Raw genomic sequence first — 24,544 nt, 5'->3', positions numbered from 1 at the left:
CCATGTTGGGTCACAGGTGTCTCCTTTGACGTGTCTAACTGTATTTCTAGCACAAATGGGAAGCCACTTTTGTGTCCTTATTTTTTTGCAGCTGTTTATGCCACTGAAACTCAAGAACAAGTTTGTTCTGCCACCTTGCTCACTTAATATGTTCCCTGGAGTATATTTAAGCTTTTAACAGATTTTTTTAATACCAGAAGTGATTCATGATCTAGTCTGATCTCCTGAATAATCGAATTCATGGAGCGTAGTGACTCCTGTATCTTAGGCCTTCTCTCTACACTGGCAAGTTTCTGCACAGTAAAGCAGCTTTCTGCGGTGTGATTCCCGAGATGTACACACTACCAAGCCATTTAGTGCACAGAAACTGCGCAGTTGCAGTGCTGTTTTTTAAAAAAAAAAAAAAAAAAAAAAAACCCACCCCGACGAGAGGCGTACAACTTTCTGTGCCGGGGCTCCAACGCTGCGGTGCCAGTGTAGACACCCTGGTTGATTACAGCGCTGCAGTTGGCCTCCAGGAGGTGTCTCTCAATGCCTGTTCTTGCCTCTTTGGTCGTGGGTTTGAACTCTACTGCCCTGCCCTCAGGTGACCAACTGTGAGCCCCACCCCTTAAATTCCTTGGAATTTTGAAAGTCCCTTTCCTGTTTGCTCGGAGACACATGCAGTGGTCTCAGCGCATCTTTCCAGGTGACCTTGCCTGCTCCACACACCAGGCGATCCCCCTCTTGGAGCAATGCCAAGCTTCTGGACCTCATCAGCATTTGGGGAGAGGAGGTGGTCCAGTCCCAGCTGTGCTCCAGCGGCAGGAATTATGATACCTATGGGCAGATTTCAGAATGCATGGCAGGGGCTGTGACCTGGACACTCTGCAGTGCAGGGTCAAAGTGAAGGAGCTGCGGAATGCCTACCACAAGGCGCAGGAGGCAAACCACTGCTCCAGTGCTGCCCCCACGAGCTGCCGGTTCTACAGAGAGCTGGACGCGATACTCTGTGGCGACCCCGCCTCCACTGCGAAGGCCCCTGTGGATACTTTAGTGGCTCGCGTGCCAGTCGAGAGTGGACCGAGCCAGGAGGAGGAAATCTTGGATGAGGATGTGGAGGCGGAGGGGGACCCAGAGGCAGAGGATGACTCGGAGGTCAGAGCTGCATACAGCCAGGAGCTCTTTTCTACCCCGGAGGAGGCTAGCCAGTCACAGCTGTCGGAGCTTGGTGAAGCGCAAACAGGCAAGGAGACCCCTGGTAAGTGGCTTTGATTTTTGGGAATCGCTGAAGCGAGTTGTTGGAGGCAGGAGGATTGCAGAAAGCAGGTTTGTGTCTGTATGACGCACTTACCACCATATGCCTAGTCTGAGCAGCGGAACAGGGTCTTGACTCCCTCACTTCACGGGAATCTCCCTCAGAGATCTCCAGGAAACTCTCATGGAGATACTGGGCAATCCGCTGCCGCAGGTTCTTTGGCAGAGCTGCTTTGTTTCTTGCCCTATTAAGGGTGACTTTCCCCCGCCACTCTGCCGTCGCTGGCGGGAGAGACGACTGTTGCAGCACACAGGTGAGCCGTATAAGGGTCAGGGCGGAAGCCACAGTCTTGGGGAAGACCCTCCCTTGATTCCCTGCTCACCCTCAGCAGTGAGATCTTCCATAATGAACACAGCCTGTGGAAAAAGTGGGGACAGTAATGATGATAATGACTATAGTGCCGGCTCTCCCCAAGATCCACGTGCCCAGTGTACAGTACCATCTTGGAACACTGATTTTTTCCCCTGCAGTTACTCACCATTTTGGGGGTCTTATGGCTTGTGTGCTTGCTTGGGGTCAGCCAGTTAGTGACAGGTATGTGAATAGTGGCTGTGTTTTAAATCACTGAATCAGTGGTCTGTATGTTGCAAACAATACTGTTTCTGTAAAATGTTGCATTTTGGCTTCACAGAGATGACCTTGGGAGCCCAGCCTCCCTCTTTGTTATCGGCGGCTGAACAGCTGCGCAGAATTAGAAAGCAGCCATAAAGAACTAAAGAGGACTTTCTGCGTGATGTTATGATGCGCTCCATGGCCGAAAAACAGGAACTGAAGGCGTGGCGGGACAGCGAGAAGAGGGACCAAAAGGAGAATGGGGCATGCCAGAACAAAGCTATGGAGCGGCCCTTAAATGTTATGGAGTGCCAAGCAGACGTGCTCCAGGCACTACTAGCACTGCAAACCTAGCAGCTCCGTGCCTGCCCTCCCCTGCAGCTGCTGTAGCAAAACTCTTTCCCATGCGACCCCCCAGACACCACCAACACACTCTTATCAACCTCCTGACTCCAGTCTGTACCCGCTGCATTCCACTCCTGCCCTGTCACAGTCCAGCCTTGCGGACTACCAGTACCCACTACACTCAGCACCCATCCCTCTGCTGTTTAGCTCTGCTGAAATACAGTACCCACTGCGCTGTACTCCAAAGGACAAGGTTGCATGTGATACCTGGACATATACAAATCTTTAACTGTCCTGGGACCCCACCTCCTCCTAGGACCCTCCCTTCTCCCAGGCCCGACAGTGCTGATGTGTGTGTTTTGTTTCTTTGTCTCCTCCAATTGTTGTTTTTTTAATAAAAGAATTGTTTTGGTTTGAAAGCCATCTTTATTCCATTAACTGAAAGCAAACAGAGCCCTGCAAAGTAACAGTCAATTTTCTTAAACCTTCATAGTGCATCATCTGCACCAATCACAATCACTTCCTAGCTTTACAAGCACTGCATTCCTGAGCATAGCAACAAAAATATTAGTGGCTTTCAGCTTCAAATTGCTGCCTCAAGGCATCCCTGATCCTTATGGCCCCATGCTGGGCCCCTCTAATAGCCCTGGTCTCTGGCTGTTGAAATTCAGCCTCCAGGCGCTGAGCCTCAGCAGTCCAGCCCTGAGTGAATTTTTCACCCTTCCCTTTGCAAATATTATGGAGTGTACAGCATGCGGCTATAAGCATAGGAATATTGTCATCGGCCAGGTCCAGCATCTCATATAGGCAGCACCAGCGGGCATTTAAATGGCCAAAAGCACACTCAACAGTCATTCTGCACTTGTTCATTCTGTTGTTGAACTGCTCCTTGCTGCTGCCAAGGTTCCCCATGTATGGCTTCATAAGCCACGGCATTAAGGGGTAGGCAAGGTCTCCCAGCATCACAATGGGCATTTTGACTTCCCCCTATGGTGATCTTCTGGTCTGGGAAGAAAGTCCCTGCTTGCAGCTTCCTGAACAGGCCAGCGTTCCGAAAGATGCCTGCGTCATGCACCTTTCCGAATCACCCTGCGTTAATTGTCGATGAAATGCTCACGGTGATCCACAAGTGCCTGGAGAACCATTGAGAAATGCGATTAATGGCCCCACACACTTCCGTCAACACGAGTCCAACATCGACTTTCCCACTCCGAACTGGTTAGGGACCGATCGGTAACAGTCTAGAGTAGCCAGCTTCCACAGTGCAGTCGCCACGTGCTTCTCTGACAGGGCAGCTCTCATTCTCGTGTCCTTGCGCCGCAGGGCTGGGTCAAGCTCCTCACAGTCTCATGAATGTAGCTTTCCTCATGCACAAGTTCTGTAGCCATTGCTAGTCATCCCAGATGTGTATGATGATGTGATCCCACCACTCAGTGTTTGTTTCCTGAGCTCAAAAGCGGCATTCCACTGTGGTCATGAATGCCACAAGCAATCTCGTGTCGTAGCTACTACGTGTGGCAAGATCAATCTCGAACTCTTCTTGCCTTTGTAGTTTAAGGAATAACTTCACTGCCGCTTGTGGTGTGTTAGTGAGAGCGAGCAGTATATTGGTCAACAGTGCGGGATCCGTTCCTGCAGCTCAAAGAGGCAGAGCACACAGTACACAAACCATGGAAAGATGGCTCCAAATGCGGACAGAAGCACAGGGATTGCTGGGCTGCGAAGCAATGCATCACGGTGCATTGGGACAGGATTAGTATGTCCTGTGTCCCACTCCGGCTTCCCACAACTCTCAGGGGCAGAAGAGGAAGAGATGCTCTGTGGGATAGCTGCCCAGAGTGCACCGTTCCAAATACCACTGCAAGTGTGAACACTCTATTGCGCAGGCAGCTGCCTGTGCAATACACAACAGTGGTTTCCCTTTAGTGCTCTCTAAGCAGCGTTGTAACTGCTGGCAATGTAACTCTGGTAGTGTAGACATATCCTAAGATGACGACTTGTATTTGAGCTATAACATATCTTCTCGTAATATTTTTCAGTTGTTAATTACACTAATTGTTAAACATTTGTGCCTCGTTTCCAGGTTTTCTGACCTGAACTTAGTCATTGGCTCTTGTTTTCCCTTGTCTGCTAGTTTAAGTAGCCCCCCACTATCAGCTGTCTTCTGCCTGTATAGGTAAGAATAGACTGTGATTAAACTTCTTTTTGATAAGATAAATAGATTGAGCTCCTTTAGTCTCTCACTGTCAGGCAGATATTTCAGACACAAAGCATTCTTGCGGCTCTTCTCTGAAATCTCCAGCTTGCCAGCATCTTTCTTGAAGTGTGGCATCAGAATTGTAAAAGTCTCACCAATGCTGCATACAGAAGTAGTATCACCTCCATCCTCCTACTTGCTGTTTCCCAACTTATACAGCCACAAATTGCATTTGCCTTCTTAGAGCACTGCGCTGGGAGCTCATGCTCAGCTGCTTATTTGCCATGACTGCAAGATCACTTTCAGAATCCTGCCTTGCAGAATAAAGTCTTCATCCTGTACTGGGATCTACAGTCTCAGTTCCTAGATGTATGAAGTGTTGAAATGCATGTGGTATGATTGTACCAAGTTATCTATATTGCCCCATATAAGTGCTTTATCCTTGTAATTACCACCTGTCAATTTGTCATTTGCAAAGCTCATCAGCAATGGTTTCATATTTCCTTCCAGATCATTGGTAAAGGTATTGAATAATGTTGGAGCAAGAACTGATTCCAGTGGAATGGCAATAATCCACTTTTTAATCAGAATGTTACGCAGTTTTAAATCAAATGGTTTCAGAAGACAAAAGTGTATTATGTCAATAGTTATTACTTTCATCAGTCAAACTTTTAATGTTGATTAGAATTAATTATATTTCCTTCCTTCAGTTCTTTGGTAGTCCTGTATGAGTTAGTCCTGTATTAGTGGCTAACTGGCTTGTAATTTCTATCTTATCTTAACTACTCTTAAGCCTTGGCACAGCAGTGGCTTTCTTGGAGGTCTCTGGAACTTCCCCAGTATTCCAAGATTATTCAAATTTAACATTAGTGGTCTGTTACTGTAATGATAGTGAGTGTCGTGACGGGAGAGAAGAAGAGGTTGAAGAATGGAATGGGGACAGGAGAGTTCTGAGCTGGCACCGTCTAGCTCTGCAGTACATGCACTACGTGTGGTACATGGGTTGTGATCAGCTGGTGTGTGGGTTGATTTAAAAAGAGGAAGACTTCAGTCTTTATTCTGAGCTCAGTAACCTACAGAATTGCTTAAAGAACATGTGAGAAGCTCCACATGTCTATTTAAGAGGAGTTAATTAAAGTTGCTAAGGAAAGCAGAAGGAAATTCAGAGACAAGAACAGAGAATTAATCTACCTTGATCATAATTGACTGCGTGAATTGTGCAGCAGTACTGACAATGTTGCTTTTGAAGCGAGAGCATACAGGTGAAGGGGGCACTTTCCCCTTAAATTCTGTTCGGGGATGGAGAAAATGTCTCCATTGCCCACCCCGTCAAAGAACAAGGGTTAAAAAACCTCAAAATCTTGTGACTGACTAGAGGAGCAGCACTGAAAATACTACTCCTCCTCCTTCCTAGCTTCTGACCTGAGTGGCTCGACAGAGGAGGCAGCTGCAGAGCATCCTTCTGCCTTTTGGTGCTGCTGTGTCCTAGGATGCAGATTACAAATATGTGTTGCAATTTCTCTTGAATTTTAGATGTTGTACACAAGGTCTTGAAACAATTGATTTAGCTGGATGGTGCTAAGAAAGCTTGTGCCTCTGAGTTGAGACATCTTAATACAACTGAGTGGGCAAAGCCCTTGTAGGTGGGTCTGTGGAGTACTGGTCAGCCACATGGTACTAGCTCCTTCTCTTGATTTCCAGCTGACAAACCACAATTAAATGAAGTTTAAAATATATACAGTACTCTCCGAATATTATCCATGTAAGTGTAGGATTGTCGTGCAATTCTGAGCAGGAATGGAAATGGTCTGTGATCGAGAATGGGAGAGGTGTGTCTGAAATGTTCTCTGTGAAGTTGTGGTCTGCATTATAAAAAGGTTTGGGAGCTTCTGCTAGTAAGAAAAATCCATAGGTGAGAGAGGGGTTAGGGAGGGATTTTCATTCACTGACAGCAACATTGGTGGATGACCATGTGTTTTGTTCCCACAGATGACGTTAGTATGACTATGGCCCAGCCTGGGGCGGCAGTAGCAGCTGCTGCAGGAATCCTGGTTCTCCTCCTCTACTCCTCCATTCACAAAGTTGATGAGGGCCACCTGGCAGTGTATTACAGGTACTATTCCAATGAGTACATCCAAGGTTCTCAACATTCTGGGTTTAATTCTTTCCGTTATGGTTCATCCAAGGAAGGTCTTGTGTAAGAGTTTGCCCTGCTCCATGTTCTGTGTCTGGGACTCATCTCAGGATGGGCAGGAGGGCCATTATTGCTGACTAAAGAGGTAAAAAATTATGACAGTCTAATAATCATGAGATATTATAAAAATGTTTTCTGGTCTGTTTGGATTTTGAACTCCCCTGTCACCCTAGTGTGCATGAAACAATTACGGCGTTAAATTTCAGCTTTAAATGCATACAGACAGAGGCTCTAGCTCCCCAACTTCCTCCCCCAGTACCCAGAGCCTTTCGCATATCCCTGTATGCTTGCTTCACAACTCCCACTCTTCCCATACCACTGTGTGCCTAGTCCCCAAGTCCCTCGCGTCCCCCTCTACCGAGAGTCTTTCCTGTATCCCTGTGCACCTCATCTGACTCCCCACTCCTTCTTGCACCTCTGTATGCCTGCTTTCCAGCTCCCACCATGCAGACCTTTCCTGAACCTCTGGGTGCCTGATCCTGAACTCCTTACCCTTCTTTGGGTACCTGGTCCCTGCCCTGCGCTCTGGCTTAGAGCCCTTCCCCGCTGCTCTGTGTGCCTAGTCCCCACCTTCCACTTTAGGAGGCCAGCTCCCAACTCTGTCAAAAGGGAGCAGTTGGGGCAAAAAACCTAACTGGCTTCAAGACTGAACTTGATAAGTTTATGGAGGGGGTGGTATGATGGGACTGCCTACAATGGCACGTAGCCAATTTGACTTTTAGCAGCAAATAGCTCCAATGGCTGATGATGGAGCGCTAGCTCTGAGTTACTACAGAGAATTCTTTCCCAGGTGTCTGGCTGGTGGGTCTTGCCCACGTGCTCAGGGTCTGATTGCCATATTTGCAATTGGGAAGGATTTTTTCCCCCAGGTCAGATTGTCAGAGACCCTGATGAATTTTTGCCTTTCTCTGCAGCATAGGGCACAGGTCACTTGTAGGTTTAAACTAGTGCAAATGGTGGATTCTCTTAACTTGAAGTCTTTTAAATCATGGTTTGAGGACTTCAGTAACTCAGCCAGAGGTTAGGGGTCTGTTACAGGAGTCGGTGGATGAGGTGCTGTGGCCTGCCATGTGCAGGATGTCAAACTAGATGATCATGATGGTCCCATCTGGTCTTAAAGTTTGAGTCTACGCAAGTTGTTTTTTGCCCAGGTTTTTAACTGAGTATGAATTACCACTGCCCTATTCATGCCAGTTTGCCACAGGTCTTGTCTGTCCTAGGTTTCTAGCTATACTCAATGTGTGTCGTGCACTGGGACCATGACCCACACAGCAGGCACATCCCACACTGAACACAGATGCCCCTAAGGCAGCAACACTGGTGTAAAAAGTCCAGTGTAAGCAAGACCTTAATCTGATGGTCTAATTGATCCTGCTGATATTTAAGAATAGGGAATGAAGGAAACAAGTTACCTCGGTCACAGTCTAGCCGGTTGCTGAACTTCCCATGCGTACTGGCTGCTGATAAACTACCTAGAGTAGAGCTCCCCAGACTGGTCTGTGGACTTCTTGCAGGCAGGCCATTGGCTCCTCCTATTCATAGATTCCAAGGCCAGAAGAGACCATTATGATCTCCTGTATAACACAGGCCAGAGAACTTCCCCCCCCAAAATAATTCCTAGAGCAGAGCTTTTAGGGAAAAAAATCCAATCGTGATTTAAAAATGATCAGTTATGGAGAATCAACCATGACTCTTGGTAAATTGTTTGAATGGTTAATTACCCTCACTGTTAAAATTTTTTTGCCTTTATTGGATCATATTTGACCTTTCTCTGTTAGATTGAGGCGTCCATTATTAATATTTGTTCTCAATATAGTTATAGACTGTAATCAAGTCATCCCTTAACCTTCTTTTTGTTAAGCTAAATAGATTGTGTTCCTTGAGTCCATCACTATAAAGGCATGTTTTCTAATCCTTAAGTCATTCTTGTGGCTCTTCTGTGAATCAATTTATGAACATCTGTCTTGAATTGGACACAGTATTCCAGCATTGGTCATACCAGTGCCAAATACAGAGGTAAAATAACCGCTCTACTCCTGCTTGAGATTTCCCTGTTTATACATCAAAGGGTCACGTTACCCCATTTGACCTCAGTATTGTACTGGGAACTCATTGTCTACCTCCCTTCCCCCAAAAAATCTTTTTCAGTCACTGCTTCCCAGGATAGATTATGGCCGACATCCTTACTTCCAGGATGTATGCTTTTACATATGTCTCCATTAAAATGCATGTTGCTTGCTTACTAGGCAATGCGGCTCACTCTGAATCAATGACCTGTTCTCTTCGTCGTTTTCCACTCCCCCAATTTTTGTGTCATCTGCAACCTTTATCAGTGATTTGTTGTCTTCCAGGTCATTGATAAAAATATTAAATAGCATAGGGCCAACAACCAATCTCTGCAGGACTCCACTAAAAACACTCCCACTCAGTGATGATTCCCCATTTACAATTGCATTTTGAGAGCGATCGTTTAGTCATCATTTAATCCATTTAATGTGCCATGTTAATTTTTACCTTCTAGTTTATAATCAAAACGTCTTGTGCAACCAAGTAAAAAAAAAAATCAAATTAGTTTGACAGGATCTATTTTCCATACACTCATGTTGATTGGTATTAATTATATTCCTTGACCTTAGTTCCTTCTGTGCTACAGACACATCAGGCAAGTCCAGTTCCTCCACTGATTATGGTAACTTGCTAGTTGTGGCGTTTCTTCCCAGGCAATGCCAACACATTCGTTTTCCTCTATCACTGTCTTCTGCCGATTCTTCATTGGCCTTACTCACTTTCTCTTTCTTACCACAAGTACCCAATTCAGTGCTTGCTGAGCATGCCTCCTATTGTCCATACAGTATACATGTCCCAACCACCTGAACTTTTTTCCCTTTGGTTCTATTTTCTAACATCTTTCTGCTCTGTCAGCCCTCTTACTCTTGTGTGAATCATTCAGTGTCCTTTTCAGCCTTCTGGAGTGGACATCCTCCAATCTCTTTTTGTTAGCTACTGTTATCGGCCAAGTCTCTGCTCCGTATAGCAGCGTGATCCTTACAATTGCACGGTATAATCTGACCTTTAGTTTGTGCAGATCTCTGTGTGATCAGACGTTCCTCCTTCCAAAAATGATGTTTGCTTTTCCTAATCTCATATAAATGTTTATTACAGCCACCTGAAAATGTCGTCACTGTCCCCAGCTAGCAGAACTTTTCTATCTGTTAGATTTCTTTTCCCTCCACTTCTGCATTTGTTGTCCAGTTTCCTACCTTCATAGTCTTGGTTTTCTCTGCTTTTACTTTCAGTACTTTTTTTTTTTGGCTTCCTGTTCTGCCACAGAGGGCATCAAAACGAAGGGCAATCATTCTGTTCTGTGACGTACTTAGTAAAGCTATGTTGCCTGTAAAGTCAAGGTCTTGTAACTCATCTCCACTAACCCATTATATTCTGTCCACCATGCTGCTTGTTGCCCACATCATCACCCAGTCTATTGCTAATGCTAAGAAGATTGGTTACAGGCCTAGGTGAGAGGTTCAGTATTGTGACTGGAGTTAGACAAGGGTGTGTGTTATCACCAGTCTTACTGCGCATCTGTTTCCATAGCTTGTCTGGTCTCCCATTGCTCCTAGCAATATTCCACAGGGTCTCTGTGAACCCTGTCAGATGTTTTCTTGAAAACGAGAAAGTTGATTAAGGTGGGTTTTTGCCATGCAGTAGTTTTTTCAATGATCTGTTGAAGGGTGAATACCTGTTCCCAGTGTGATGTACATGGATAGAACCTACCCTGCTAATTATATTGCTCTCCTTTAATTCTTTATTAATTGGGTGCTGTATTAGCAGCTACATTATCTTGCCTGGGATCAATGCCAGACTGCTAGGCCTATAATTACCCGGATTATCCTGTTTACTTTTTTGAATATTGGTACATTAACTTTCTTCCAGAACTTTCCCAGTATTCCAAGATTTATTAAAAACCAACATTAATGGTCCAGCGAGCTCCTTAGCCAACTCTTAAAATGTTGAGATGCGTGTTATGTGGACCTGCTGATTTAAAATGGTCTAACCTTAGTAGCTGCTGTTTAATATCCTCCTATTTGTTTCCAGTTGCTAAATTAACTCTAACGTAAGTTAAATGTACATTATTTTCCTATTTTATTTTTCCACATAAACAATTGCTGTAGATACCACAGAGATTTTATGTGATTGTGGTTGAGAAGAGATGTCCAGCAGACAATCTCTCTTCTAAGATGTGGGTGACCAGGACACTGTTTGGAGCCCCCAGTCCAAAGAGTACTAAATGCAGAAATCAATGGCAGTGTAATTGTTACATTCCCCAGCATTTATGGAATGCAGAAGCGAAATCCCATAGCCTCCTTAACTTGGCCATGGTGCTCACCCTGCAGGTTTTGTTTTACACTTTAACATATGCAAATGGAATATTGAACTGCACCCTAATCAGACAAGCAGGAAATATAAGATCTGGGCTATGCTGCCCTTGGAACCGTCCCTTTTTCCATTAAATAAATTGGGGTATTTCCCAGGTCAGCAAGCACAATGATGAATTCATCATCACTTGGGGTATGTCTGCACTGCAATTAAAAACCCACAGCTGGCCTGTGTCAGATGACTCTGGCTCACAGGGCTCAAGCTATGGGGCTGTTTAATTATGGTGTAGACATTAAGGCTTGGGCTCGAGCCCAGGCTCTGGGATCCCACAAGAGGGGAGGGTCCCTGAACGTCTGTGCTAAATTAACAGACCCACAGCATGAGTCCTGTGAGCCCAAGTCAGCTGACACAGGCCTGCTGTGGGTGCTTAATTGCAGTGTAGATGTACCCTTGGAGTCTTTAAAGTAAGACCGGATGTCTCTGTAAAAAAGATGCTCTAGTTCCACCACAGGGTATTGGGTGCTAAAGTGTTCACGTATGTAGTCGGGAAGAACAGTTCCTTTGACTGCAGGAATCATTGGGTGAGATTCTCTGGTCTGTGATACCCAGGAAGTCAGACTAGATGATCTAATGGTTCCTTCTGGCCCTAACATCTGTGAAAAATCACCTTGACTCTCAGTTATTACATGCTCCGCACAGTGGACAAAACATCTGTTGTGTTGGGAGAGATTAGTGAAGAACTGAAGGGTTTTTTGCAGCCCCTGCAAAATGCAAAGGTCAAATCTAACTGTTCCTTAACTCTCTGTGTGGCTCATCACACAGCACACACCTGATAATGTTCTGCTGCACATCTTCAATTTTCATACATTTTTAAATCTTTTCAAATGTTCCTAACTTCATTTAAAATTTTTTTTTGGACTGAGATGATCTCTTTGTCAAATTAGAAGTTTCAAAGTTCAGCTGTTTTGAGGTTTCTTCTGACTTCCCCCACAATGAGTGTAGTCAGGTTTTTGGGGGGCTTTTTTGAGTAGGAAAAATATTTTTTTTCTAATCTCTCCACTCTTAAATGGCTCAGCAGTTTTACCAATCTTTCTAAAAATGTCACCTTTTGGCAGAGACTGGCCATGGGAGTGTTCAACCCCAAAAATAAATCCTTCAGGAATTCTAAAAGTTAAATCTGGCTATTTTTAAAGGAAGCTGCTTTGTAGCCCTAACTGTAGAAGTTATCACTAGCTGCTGTATTCATTAAGTTGATAATACTTATGGCATCTGCTTTATGCTTGTCCCTTCTGCTCATGTTGTCAGGTGATCAGGGGTCATGTACTTCATGAGTTATCCAAATGGGATTTCATCTGGGCCAATCCTGTATTAAACTGGGGCCAGTATTTCTCCTGTCTAAAGCATAATTTTATCTGTGGTCAAAATGTTTGATGCATCTGTTTCTCATTTGGAGGAAACTGTGGTTTTAGAATGTGTCCTAAGACCTCATGCCTTGATGTAGGAGATTAAGATGTGGGAAACTATATACATGTACACAATAATTTGCATAAACAGACCCAGTAGGGAAATATTTGCCATGATTGGGTTTGTGGGAGCTGAAGCCCTTAAATGATGGCGTGGACACTGTCTGTGGTTGTGTAATGTGTTATAAGTCTGCCACTGCTTGGTTTAAAACATTCTGGGACTTTTTATCTCAAACCTGTGTGTGAAAGTTTTGATATAGTCCTCACGTTTTGGAAGCAGTTTCTACGAATGGAAGGGTAGAAATTAGGGTGAGAACCCAGCGCTTTCTATATCCTGTTTGCAAAGCCTGTGCTGGATTATTCCCTTCAGGGCTTTCTCCATTCTAGTTTCCAGTGACCCAAGTGGCGGGGCTCCTACCACTTGCTTAAGAGATGATTCTATAGTTAATACTTCAGCTCTCGCTGTTGTGAACCATTTGGGATAATCCAGGCTGGCCTTTTTTCCCTCAGTTTTATCTTATTACTCTTGTCACCTGACTATCAGTCCATGCTTGGTATTATGGATAGTCCCCTGTGTCTCCCGCCCTCCTTGGCAGTTTATTGCCCCAGGCTGTTCTCTAGGTATTAATTGTACCTAAAGTTCTGCCAAGGACCCTGCAAATTTGATTTAATACCTCTTCCTTTGAATAGAGCACACATAGTGATAAAACACTGAGGACCATGGAGAGAACTTCAAGCTTTGGCACACTTACTCTTCATTCTTCCTTGCCAGTCCAAAAGTAGGGGTTCTAGTTCTTCCCATCCAGCAGATGGAGACAGTGCAGTTTTGATGACCACCCGCATCCTTATTAAAAGGATCCAGCTGTCGCTCTCATTGTTTCTCCCTATAACCGTGGTTCTCAACCTATTTACAGTTGTGGGCCATATATGCGGCCCATAATGTGTTATGTGGGCCACATCCAATACTACCTGTATGGCCCTGACGATGTCACATGGGCCACAGCTCTGTGCTGATTGGGCCGCAAATGGCCTGTGGGCCACAGGTTGAGAACCACTGGCCTATAACATGTGGTGGTTATACATAGGCGTTGCCATATGGGATCAGACCCTAGACTCATCTAGCCTGGTCTCCTGTGTCTGACGGGGCAAGCACAGGTGTTTCAGTGGAAGGTGTAAGAGCCTTCAGTAGCGGATGTATAATAATCTGCCGCCACATTAGTTTTCATCCTGGTTTCTAATAGTTAGAGATTGGCTTAAGTCCTGAAGCAATAGGTTTAATATCCCTGCCACAATGTTTGTTGTCATTAACTGTGCTAACTCTGGACATTCTTCTTATCCCAAGAATAAATGGGATATAAATGTTCCATCCTTTTTTTAATCTTGTTAAATTCATGGCTTCAACTACTTCATGTGGCAGTGAGTTCTACAGTTTAATCATGCATTGTATAATAAGGCCCTTTTTTGTTCATTTTGAATTTTCCACCTTTATTTACACTGCACGTTCCCTTGTTCTTGTGTTGAGACAAGGAGAACAGATATTTCCAATCTCCCTGAGCAGTCATCATTTAAGATACTTCTGTCGTATCCCCTGTCAGGGTTCCCTCCCCACTCTGAATTCTAGGGTACAGATATGGGGACCCGCATGAAAGACCCCCTAAGCTTATTTCTACCAGCTGATGTTAAAAACTTCCCCAAGGCACAAATCCATCCTTGTCTTTGGATGGGTACTGTTGCCACCACCAAGTGAGTTAGACAAAGATTCAGGAAAAGGACCACTTGGAGTTTGTTTCCCTAAAATATCCCCTCAAGCCACTTCACCCTCTTTCCTGGGGAGGCTTGAGAATAATCTACCAACCAGATAAGTAAACAAGGTGAGCACAGACTGGACCCTAAAAACCAATCACGTTCTTAAAAACAGAACTTGATTATAAAAACAAAATAGAAGAAGCACCTTCCATCCTGATTTTACAGAGGTAATTTTACAGGGTAATCAGATTCAAAACACAGAGGATTCCCCTCTAGGCAAAACTTTAAAGTTACAAAAAAACCAGGAATAAACCTCCCTCTTAGCCTAGGGAAAATTTACAAGCTAAAACAAAAGATACTCTAATGCGTGTTCTTGCTATTACTTACTATGTCTGTAAGTTTAGATGTATCGTTCAGTAGGAGCTAGATTACTTGCTTGGTCTCTCTCTCTCTTTGTCTCCGGAGAGAGTACACAAGCCTAAAACAAAAACCTTCCCCCACAGATTTGAAAGTAACTTCTCCCCTTACTGGTCCTTTTGGTCAGGTGCCAACCCGGCTGTCATAAATAGAAAGGGAAGGGTAGGGTAACCACCTTTCTGTATACAGTGCTATAAAATCCCTTCTGGCCAGAGGCAGTATCCTGTTACCTGTAAAGGGTTAAGAAGCTCAGCTAACCTGACTGGCACCTGATCCAAAGGACCAATAAGGGAACAAGATACTTTCAAATCTTGTGGGGTGGGGCGGGGGGGGAGGCTTTTGTTTTGTGCTTTTTGTTTACATGTTTGATCTCTCTTGGGACTGAGAGAGGCCAGACAGAAATCCATCTTCTCCAACCCATCCTAATGCAAGTCTCCAATATTGCAACCAGTATAGGTAAGCCAGGCAAGGCGGATTAGTTCATCTTTTGTTTTATGTGAATTTTCCCTGTGTTAAGAGGGAGGTTTATTCCTGTTTTCTGAAACTTTAAGGTTTTGCCCAGAGGGGGATCCTCTGTATTTTGAATCTGAATACCCTGTAATGTATTTTCCATCCTGATTTTACAGAGGTGATTCTTTTACCTTTTCTTTAATTAAAATTCTTCTTTTAAGTTCCTGATTGCTTTTTCATTGTTCTTAAGATCCAAGGGTTTGGGTCTGTGTTCACCTGTACAAATTGGTAAGGATTATTGTCAAGCCTTCCCCAGCAAAGTGGTGTAGGGCTTGGGGGGATATTTTGGGGGAAGACGTCTCCAAGTGGTCTCTCTCCCTGTTCTGTGTTTAAAACGCTTGGTGGTGGCAGCATACTGTTCAAGGCCAAGGCAAAGTGTGTACCTTGGGGAAGTTTTTAACCTAAGCTGGTAAGAATAAGCTTAGGGGGTCTTGCATGCGGGTCCCCACATCTGTACCCTAGAGTTCAGAGTGGGGAAGGAACCGTGACACCGGCTATCTGAGCTTCTTAACCCTTTACAGGTAAAGGAGGGATTTTATGCTACCCTTAGCTGTATGTTTATGACACCCTCTCTTATTGGTCTCCTTTTCGAAGTAACAGTCCCAGTCTTTGCAATCTTTCTTCATACGAGAGTCTTTTTCTGGGCCCTTGATCACTCTTGTCACTCGTCTGTGAAACCCCTCTAGTTCTGTAGCATCTTCTTGGAGATGAAGGGTGACCAGTGCTATACAGTGTCCGCACGAGGCCACACCATTGATTTGTATAATATTCTCTATTATTCACCATCCCTCTGACATTTCCTCCTCCCTTGCCCCACATATTCAGAGTTTGATGCTTCTTCTCCAGCCGCTCGTAATGGATTGAGGAGAGTAAATGGGTCTTGCATTATGCCCAGGAGAAAGGGAAGCAGAATTTTCTGTTATGGTCAAGCTCTGTCGTATTGTAAGTTCACCTTGGGAAGCTGGTAGATTGGTTGTGTAAGGTGGAAGAAATGTAGGCAGCAAGAAAAGAGCTGAATGTGGGATTGTGCTCTGCATAAACAGATGGTACAGTTCTGCAGTTCTGATACCAACATTATTAGCATGCTTTCATTGGAAAAGTAATTAGCAACCCCTTGATAATTTGACTGAATTAATACTTTTTGATGTAATCTGTTACTTCTCATTGGGATCCATCTTTAGCCATGATCCTTTTTATAGCTTGCACAATTTAAGAAGTAAACTAATTATCCTGAAACAACTGTCTCCTTGCTTGGTAGGCTCTTCCCGACTCCTGACAAACAGCGGCTACGCTGTAAGTTTTTCGTCAGCAGGAGAGCCGACAAACAGCGGCTACACTGCACAACTTTTAGTGGCACGGCTGTAGCGACACAACCAAGTCGCTAAAAGCTGTGTAGTGTAGACATAGCCTCTAAAACCTGGCTGGATTCAGCACAAAAATAAGTTTTAACTAATAATGTAATTCTTTCCTCTGTTGCCCTGGGAACAGCCTCAGAATGCAACTGCAACATCACAATTATTAGGCATCTCTTTGTTTCCTATGGTACTTGTGTTCTCACAGAATGATGTGCAAAATGGGTCAGCAAGTATATTTCAGGAGTGGGTTTTTTACAAAGTTCAGTTAGTTAAAACTTCATTCCACTGTGTGCCACCTCACTGTAGCTTGCGGACGGGTGGGGGGATGGAGGCTTCCAGCGCGCACTCATATCAGCTTCAAATCCCAATTTCATTTTGGTGTGCAGTGCTTCTTTGCCTTCACACATTTGTTCATGATAGCAGTGGTCTAGATGTTTCTTTAAAACAAAAATTGAATTTATATAAATTGAATTCTTCTATTTTCCATAGGTTTAATTAAAAAAAAATAAAACTAGTTCAAAAGTGACAACCTATGCTAAGACTTAAACTAAAAATCTATTAAAATAACTCTAAATTAAATAAAAATAATATTAAGCAGTACATACTTGTTGCCAGGTTTTAAAGAAAGTGACACCAGTGAATTGGTGAAAGTCACTGGCTAAGCACCTGGAACCAGAGTTTGCTGAAGTGCTAAACTATCTTCTGACAGCAGAAACATCTACTACAGGTGCAGAGAAAATATTTTCTTCATTTCAGTTCATTCAACTCGTTCATTTCAATGACTAACTCATTCAGCGTTTGAGACTAACTGGGATTTGAAAAAGGATAGCTTGTTTTTCTTTTTCCAATCTCTGAATAAGATCTAGGTGTGAGAAATGAGATGTACTGGGTCTAAAGTCTTGAAAGGCATAGTGACCGAAGACCATCTGGTCAGTTCACTTACTGCAGATACTTCCTTTGTTTAATAGATCAGTTTTAAATGCAAGACATGTTTTGACTAACTTTTCTTATGTATCCTGCACATTCCAAGGTAGTTTTGTTTAACTGAAAATTTAAAATGCTGGTTTTGTGCATTAATTGATTTTGAATTTTCATCCAAATAGAGCCTGTCATTAATCTAGTAAAAAAGAAAATGATGAAAGATACATTTCTTAAACATATTCAGATTCTTAATTTTTCCTCTAAGCTAAATAGTTACCTAATAGTATATCCTCCTGATTAGCAAATAGAAGTATCAAATTTATTGTAAATACTGTGTTTAGTTGCAGATCAGTGTGTTTTAGTGGTTACCAACCAATGAGAATCAGCCTTTTTTAAGAAAATAACTAAAAGTACAAATGCAAAATGCTATTAAAATTAATTATTTAAATCAAAGTTTCCTGCTTGCTGATTTAAATCATGATTAATATTGGTGATTTAAATAGCTTTGATTTAAATTGATCTTCCCCACTAGACCATCTAGGGAGTAGCTCTCCATGTTTCTGTAATATTGGTTCTAACACCTCAGGGTAGGTATGAGTTTATTGCAAGGCATAGAGTGCCCTCCACAGCCCCTGCATTACCAGAATCCACCTGGTCACTTATACTCAAATAAATTTGTTAGTCTCTAAGGTGCCACAAGTACTCCTTTTCTTTTTCCTGGTCACTTAGAGATCCGTTGATTATGAATGGTGCTGTCCACAGTGCCAGTCTCTTAGCAAAGCCTTTGGGTTAATATGCACTCCTCTGTGGGACATTAATGTGGAAGGAGGAGGAGGATACTGAAAGTTGTGATTTGATGTATGTGTAAAATAGTGTTTTCCAGAGCTCTGTTAGCAGCCTTGGTTTATTCTGAATTCTAGCTTGGGTACTACTGAAGGTTTGTACAGGGTTGTGTTACTGGAAAAGACTTAGCAGGAATACCCCTCTTGTCAAATTGGAAGCTGCATTTTTTGTCCGTTGCTGGCATGAAGCTGGCAAACTGAACACAGCAGGTACAGGGCAAATGTTATCTTGTACTAGTACCCCATAAAAGAGCTGATGAAATCAATAATTCCTGGGAAACTTTTTGTATTTAGTCTGCATTGAATAGCTTGCTCTGTAGTCCAGTGACCTGTTAGGTCACAAATATATTTTCTTTACCATATGTTTCTGTAACGCTGTATATTAATGGAGCCCTGTCAAATTTGATTTGCCCGGGCAAGTGACTTGTTTTTGGTGGGTGAGCAAAATAATCATTCTCACCCTCCCATTGTCAGTCATGGTAACAAGCAGGCTAGTAGAGCTTATCTGAGCTGTTGTGACTTATTGACCTATAGAAGCTCATGGCCATGTCTGTTCAGTACTTTGAACACTTACCAGAGGTCTGGAAGAGTCAGTACATCTACTTCTTCAGCTTCTTGAGAACTGACCCATTTGTCTCTTCACAGGGGTGGTGCATTATTAACCAGCCCAAGTGGACCAGGCTATCACATCATGCTCCCATTCATTACCACCTTCAAATCAGTGCAGGTTAGTAACTTCTCACAGGGGAGCTGGAATAAGGTGGGGTTGTATGGAGTATCTGTCAAATATGACAGTGGAGCTGGAATTTTGCCTAAATAAAGGCCATGTTAGCCAGTTCTTAGTAGCATAAGAGCACACTAGTTTGGCACACTGATCAGATATTAGCCACCCTCCTTTCTGATGTTGGGGTGTAACCCCTGGTGTACCCATAGTACTACAGATTCCAGTATGCAGTATGGCCTGTAGCAGCTGCAGGTCCCAGAATGCAATGATCCATTCTGCTGCAAGAGGCCAGGCCCCACTGCACATGGTGGCTGTGCACTACTTAATAGATCACAATGAACTACATTTGCTCTATTGCCTTTTGTTGTGCTTTGCCCTCCCCTGAATTGTTACCACTACGGTGAGTTTGGAAGGGCTGAATGAATGAATCTACTTTACTGTGGCTAGAGATGCTGGTGGCTTCCTGAGAGCATGTAGTGTGGACACACCCTGCACTGCAAATAAATGTTGGCTCCATTCTGTGTTTCCAGTGGGAGCTCTTCACTGGCACAAACAAAAAGCTACTCGCTGACCCTGAGGCTCCTGCCTTGGGACATCTCCGCTGTTGACACCATGTGTCCTCCCAATGCTTGGGTCTGCAAGTGTTCACTTTGCCATTTGCCAGGCAGGGAGCTGCAATCCTTTTGGGCACTGAGGGAAGGAGAGGAAGGGGGAAAGAGAATGGAGTTCCCTGCACCATCCCCTTTTTCCTCAACCATCACCCTGGAGTGGATGTCAGAGAAGTTCCTTCTGCTCCCTGCCTATAGCAGCCCCAACAGCTTGAAGAGCAGTGCTCCTCCTAGTGCAGGGGTGGCAAACCTGAGCCTGAGAAGTGAGCCAGAATTTACCAATGTACGTTGCCAAAGAGCCATAGTAATACATCAGCAGCCCCCTATCAACTGCCCCCCGCTCCCAGCGCCTCCCACCTCCCCTCCCTCCCCGCACCTCCCGATCAGCTGTTCCGTGGCATGTGGGGGGTGGGGAGGAGCGAGGGGGGCATGGCAGGCTCAGGGGAGGGGGCAGGAAGGGGTGGAGTGGGGGCAGGGCCTGTGGCAGAACCAGGGGTTGAGCAGTGGGCACCCCCCGGTACATTGGAAAGTTGGCACCTGTAGCTCCAGCCCCGGAGTTGGTGCCTATACAAGGAGCTGCACATTAACTTCTGAAGAGCTGCATGTGGCTCTGGAGCCACAGGTTGGCTACCCCTGTCCTTGTGCATCCCCCTCTTCTCAGCAACAATTACAGAGCATGAGTGTTGAGCTTCCACTGAGAGCATGGCCTGAACTGGACTAGAAAGCTCTGCGAGGGCCTGTCTAGGGCTTGGCTGTTGACTGGTAAGTGCCTGGTTTCTCTGTGAGCCCTGATTACATGTCTCTTGTTTCAGACAACATTGCAAACTGATGAAGTAAAAAACGTGCCTTGTGGGACGAGGTATGTTGCTCCTGTATGTTCTTCCTGGATGTGGCAAGCCAGTGTGGTCGGTCTAATTCTCAACTTGCGGCTAATTCACTCTGAGGCACTCAAGCCTGGGGGCTGAGAATTATGGGCAGAGGCCTTTGAGTAGCTTTTGAGGGGGGTTTGATCTGGCATAAAGCCTGTTCAGAGTGTTTGTCTGTAAAGAGTGGATATGGGTGGGAATAGTAAAGATTGCTCTTACATTGCTCCCTGCTGGGGCCAGAACTGACTTTCTGCAGTTATCTGTGCCACTTTCTCCAGCGTGTGTTCTTGTCTGTCTCTCTTGTTTTACTTTTCTCCTGTTATCTGATCCTCCATCACTCATTCTTTCCCTTAGCCAACCTCTTAGTGCTTTTAGTTTGGAATTTGTTCTCTAATGATAGAAGGCCAACCACTGATTTCCATGCTATCCCAGGGAAATAAGAACAGCATCCCCTTGGATTGGGCTTGCACATTTGGAATGTAGTCCCACCACCTGAAATGAACCCTGACAAAAAGCCAGGATCTGGTTCATCGCAGACTAATTGTTAGTCTGGGTGGTCAGAAACTTTCTCTGAAGTAAAAGAGCAGATGAATATTGTACAAGATACAAACCTTCTAAGTAAAGTTTAGCACTTCAATAGCATTTAAATATCCAAGTGCTGTCTAAGCATTAGTTAAAGCAGCAGTAACAATGCTTTGTGTGTGCAGTGCTTATCTTCACAAAGTATTCCAAAGTGCTTTATTTATACACGTGTTCATGCATTGTTAATGTTGCAAAATCAACCTCTTGGGTCTGGAAAATTCTAGAACTGAAAGTTTCTTCTGAAACATTAACCTAGCTATATTGCACATCTTATATATTTTATGGCATAAGTCAGTAATATTCCACCTATTTTTGTGGGTCAGTTAACGAGATCGTGCCACAAAATGAAACCCCTCTTTCTTGAGTTATAGACCAATCAGCCTAACTTTGATACCTGAAAAGGTGCTGGAACAAACTAAGCAATCAGTTTGAAAGTATCTAGAGAACAATAAGGAATACAGCAGGTCCCTGGTATATGTTGGGGTTGTGTTCTTGAAAAGGGCCACATAAACCAAAATGATGTATACTAGGCACCCGCTGGTACAGCAGTGGCATGGGCAGAGTGGGGTTGGGGCACGGGGGCTTCTCCCACTCCGCCCGGCACTCCTGCCGGGGAGCTGGATGCAGGGGCTTCTCCCACTCCACCTGGCACTCCTGCCAGGGTGCGGGGAAGTGGAGCAGGGCAAGCCACTGACCCAGCTCCCTGGCTGGAGTGCCAGAGCTGGGCAAGCCCCCCCACCCAGGTGGGTGGTGTGGGGCAAGTGCTGGGGCAGGAGCAGAGCCAGGATTGGGGGGAGAGGGAGGCTGGATGGATACACCTCCCCCTTATCCCTTGTTTCGCGTATCCATCGCTAGTCAGTAGGAGAACGTGTTCCGATTCACGTCTGTCCGCATATCCATCGTTTGCAGTATTGTACTATAAGTTGCAAACGATGGATATGCGGATTGGGACCGATGTGAATCGGAACATGTTCCTCTATTGGTGAGCGATGGATATGTGAAACAATGGATAAGGGGGAGACGTATACCAGGGACTGCCTGTAGCCAGCACAGATTTGTCAAAAACAAAATCATGCCAAAGCAACTTACTTGACTCCTTTGACAGGGTTACTGGCCTAGTGCAGAGTGGGGAAGGAGTAAATGTGATATATCTTCATTTTAGTAAGGCTTTTGGTTCAGTCTCATAAACAATTACTATAAGGGTACAAAACTGGTTGAAAGACCGTACGCAGAGTAGTTATCAGTGATTTGCTGTCAAACTGGGAGGGTGTATCTGGTGGGGCACCACAAGGATCGGTCCTGGGTGCAGTAGTAGTCAGTATTCTCATTAACTACTTGGATAATGGAATGGAGAACATGCTTATAAAATCTGCAGATGACACCAAGCTAGAGGGAGGGGTTGCAAGCACTTTGGAGGAAAGGTTTAGCATTCATGATGACCTTGACAAATTGGAGAAATTGAGATGAACAAGATGAAATCCAATAAAAATAAGTGCAAAGTGCTTCACTTAAGGAGGAAAAATCAAACGCACATCTACAAAATGGGGAATAGCTACTTAAGTGGTAGTACTGCTGAAAAGGATCTAGGGGCTATAGTGGATTACAAATTGAATGAGTCAGCAAGCTGAGGCAGGTGCGAAAAAAGACTGATTTTTCTGGGGTGTTTTAACAGGAGTGTTGTATGTAAGACATGGAAGGTAATTGTCCCGGTCCACTCGGCACTGGTGAGGCCTCAGCTGGAGTACTGTCCCCATTTCTGGGCTCCACACTTTAGGAAAGATGTGGACAAATTGGAAAGTCCAGAGAAGAGCAACAAAAATGATAAAAGGTTTAGAAAACCTGACCTGTGACAAAAGGTTAAAAAAAAGTGGGCATGTTTCATCTTGAGAAAAGATGACCGGGGGAGCAGGGGGAACCTATAACAATCTTCAGATATGTTAAGGGCGGCTGTTGTCATAAAGAGGACTCTGATCAGTTATTCTCCATGTCTAGTGAAGGTAGGACAAGAAGTAATGTGCTTAATCTTTAGCGAGGGAGATTTAGTTTAGATATTTAAGAAAAACATTCTAAGTATAAGGGTAGTTAAACTCTGGAATAGGCTTCCAGGGGAAGTTTTTGAACCCTCATCTGTTGGAATTAATATTATTTATGTAGGGTGTTACCATGGCACTAATTTAACCATAAATTCCTGTATTAAATCCAAGGGCCACATATACAATTTCTCTAAACATTCCTTAAAAAGCCTAAATAATCAATGTACTACATCCAACAGTGACAAAAAATTTATAAACGTTTGATCAAGATACTTACAAACGGGCTAAACCCTGGGGTGCTTAGACCTGTATTGGTTGGCTCCAGCATGGTCAGGCAGGTATTAGCAATGAACCCTTTAAGAGTTTACTTCTTTTCCCTTCAACAAATAAGTGATGTCATTCCCAATTACTAATTTTAGCTAAAAACCCATTCAAGACAGTTGATTCTTATTTCCAGTCTTCATCCAGATAAGATTTACAACTTCCTTTCTTCCCAAGGCCTTTCCTCCCCTCCTTGCTGATCAACAATTTGTCCATTGCCCCTCTGTTCACATTGGCTTTAACACTGCTGTGTGGATTGGGAAAGGCCATGTTGGCTCACTTTAAGAAAGATTCTTTGTTTTACATAAAACAATCTGCAATCACCCCCATCGGTCAGAGGCCTTCTTTTTAGAACTTCTCCTTATCTCATTAGTTATTCTTTGAACCAGACATCATCCTTCCTTCATTCCTTCTGGCCTTATGACTCATTATTTCCTTCCTTCTACTTGCTAGTGAGGGCCTTTCTTTACAACACATCTATTTCCTTAACTAAATTCAAGCTAACCCTAATTCTTTAGTTTTTGTATTTATCCTACATTCTTTGCCTTAAAAACCTACATGCTATGTGGGTTTTACTACATTAAGCATTTTAAACATACCTTTTATGATTTTGCAACATCTTACATAACCGTTAAACTTGACACTACAAAATCAAAGTTTCAGTTACCACAATTTATATGGTTAACTACCCTAGCTTTAAATGACAGTAGTTACCATGGATATAATCAACTTTGTTTATGCTTGTTCCACCACCAGGGGCTAGTTAACTCCTGAATTTCCTATTCTTGGCTATTAATATTTTAAGATCCAGGCTCAAAGGAAGACTAGGATGCCCACACTTGAGTACTGCTTTCATAGCGTCCTCTCGGAATCTGAATTCAGCCTGTATTTCAGTTACAGTGGATTTTGTTATGAAATAAAACATTGGCGACTTGAAATAACACTCTGGGTCCACACTAGAAGTGGTTTATTTCCAGCCCCCACACAATATTTACCATTCCACTTCACCAGTTCCTCAGCGTCTCAACTATATTGTGCAGATTGGAGATGGCTCCCCCAGAGTGAGCCCGCATGCTGGCAACTGTGTCTGTAAGACATTACAGCTGCTGCAGATGTAGGTGTCCCCCACTTGTGAGCAACAGAACAAGTCCAAGGCTCACCAGACCTTGTCATTATCTTGAAACAGTATTTGAG

General features: G+C 44.0%; 1 protein-coding gene across 6 annotated transcripts in view; it reads left to right on the top strand.

The window, feature by feature from the left end:
- Nucleotides 1–24,544, top strand: part of ERLIN1 (ER lipid raft associated 1) — a 57,189-nt gene that overhangs the window by 7,466 nt on the left and 25,179 nt on the right. For 4 of the 6 annotated variants that reach the window (XR_005226043.2, XM_043551786.1, XM_037903438.2 and 1 more), the window contains exons 2-4: nt 6,381–6,504; nt 18,862–18,943; nt 20,361–20,407. Coding sequence is in view for 5 of the 6 variants with exons in the window: in XM_043551786.1 (XP_043407721.1) it covers nt 6,392–6,504; nt 18,862–18,943; nt 20,361–20,407 (242 nt within the window). In the remaining variant the exon portion in view is untranslated. The remainder of the gene's footprint in view (nt 1–6,380; nt 6,505–18,861; nt 18,944–20,360; nt 20,408–24,544) is intronic. The other 2 variants (XM_043551787.1, XM_027819917.3) reach the window with 1 other exon arrangement.

This window comes from Chelonia mydas, chromosome 7 (genome assembly GCF_015237465.2).
Source record: "Chelonia mydas isolate rCheMyd1 chromosome 7, rCheMyd1.pri.v2, whole genome shotgun sequence".
NCBI lineage: Eukaryota > Metazoa > Chordata > Testudines > Cheloniidae > Chelonia > Chelonia mydas.
This window is presented reverse-complemented; position numbering and strand designations above follow the sequence as displayed.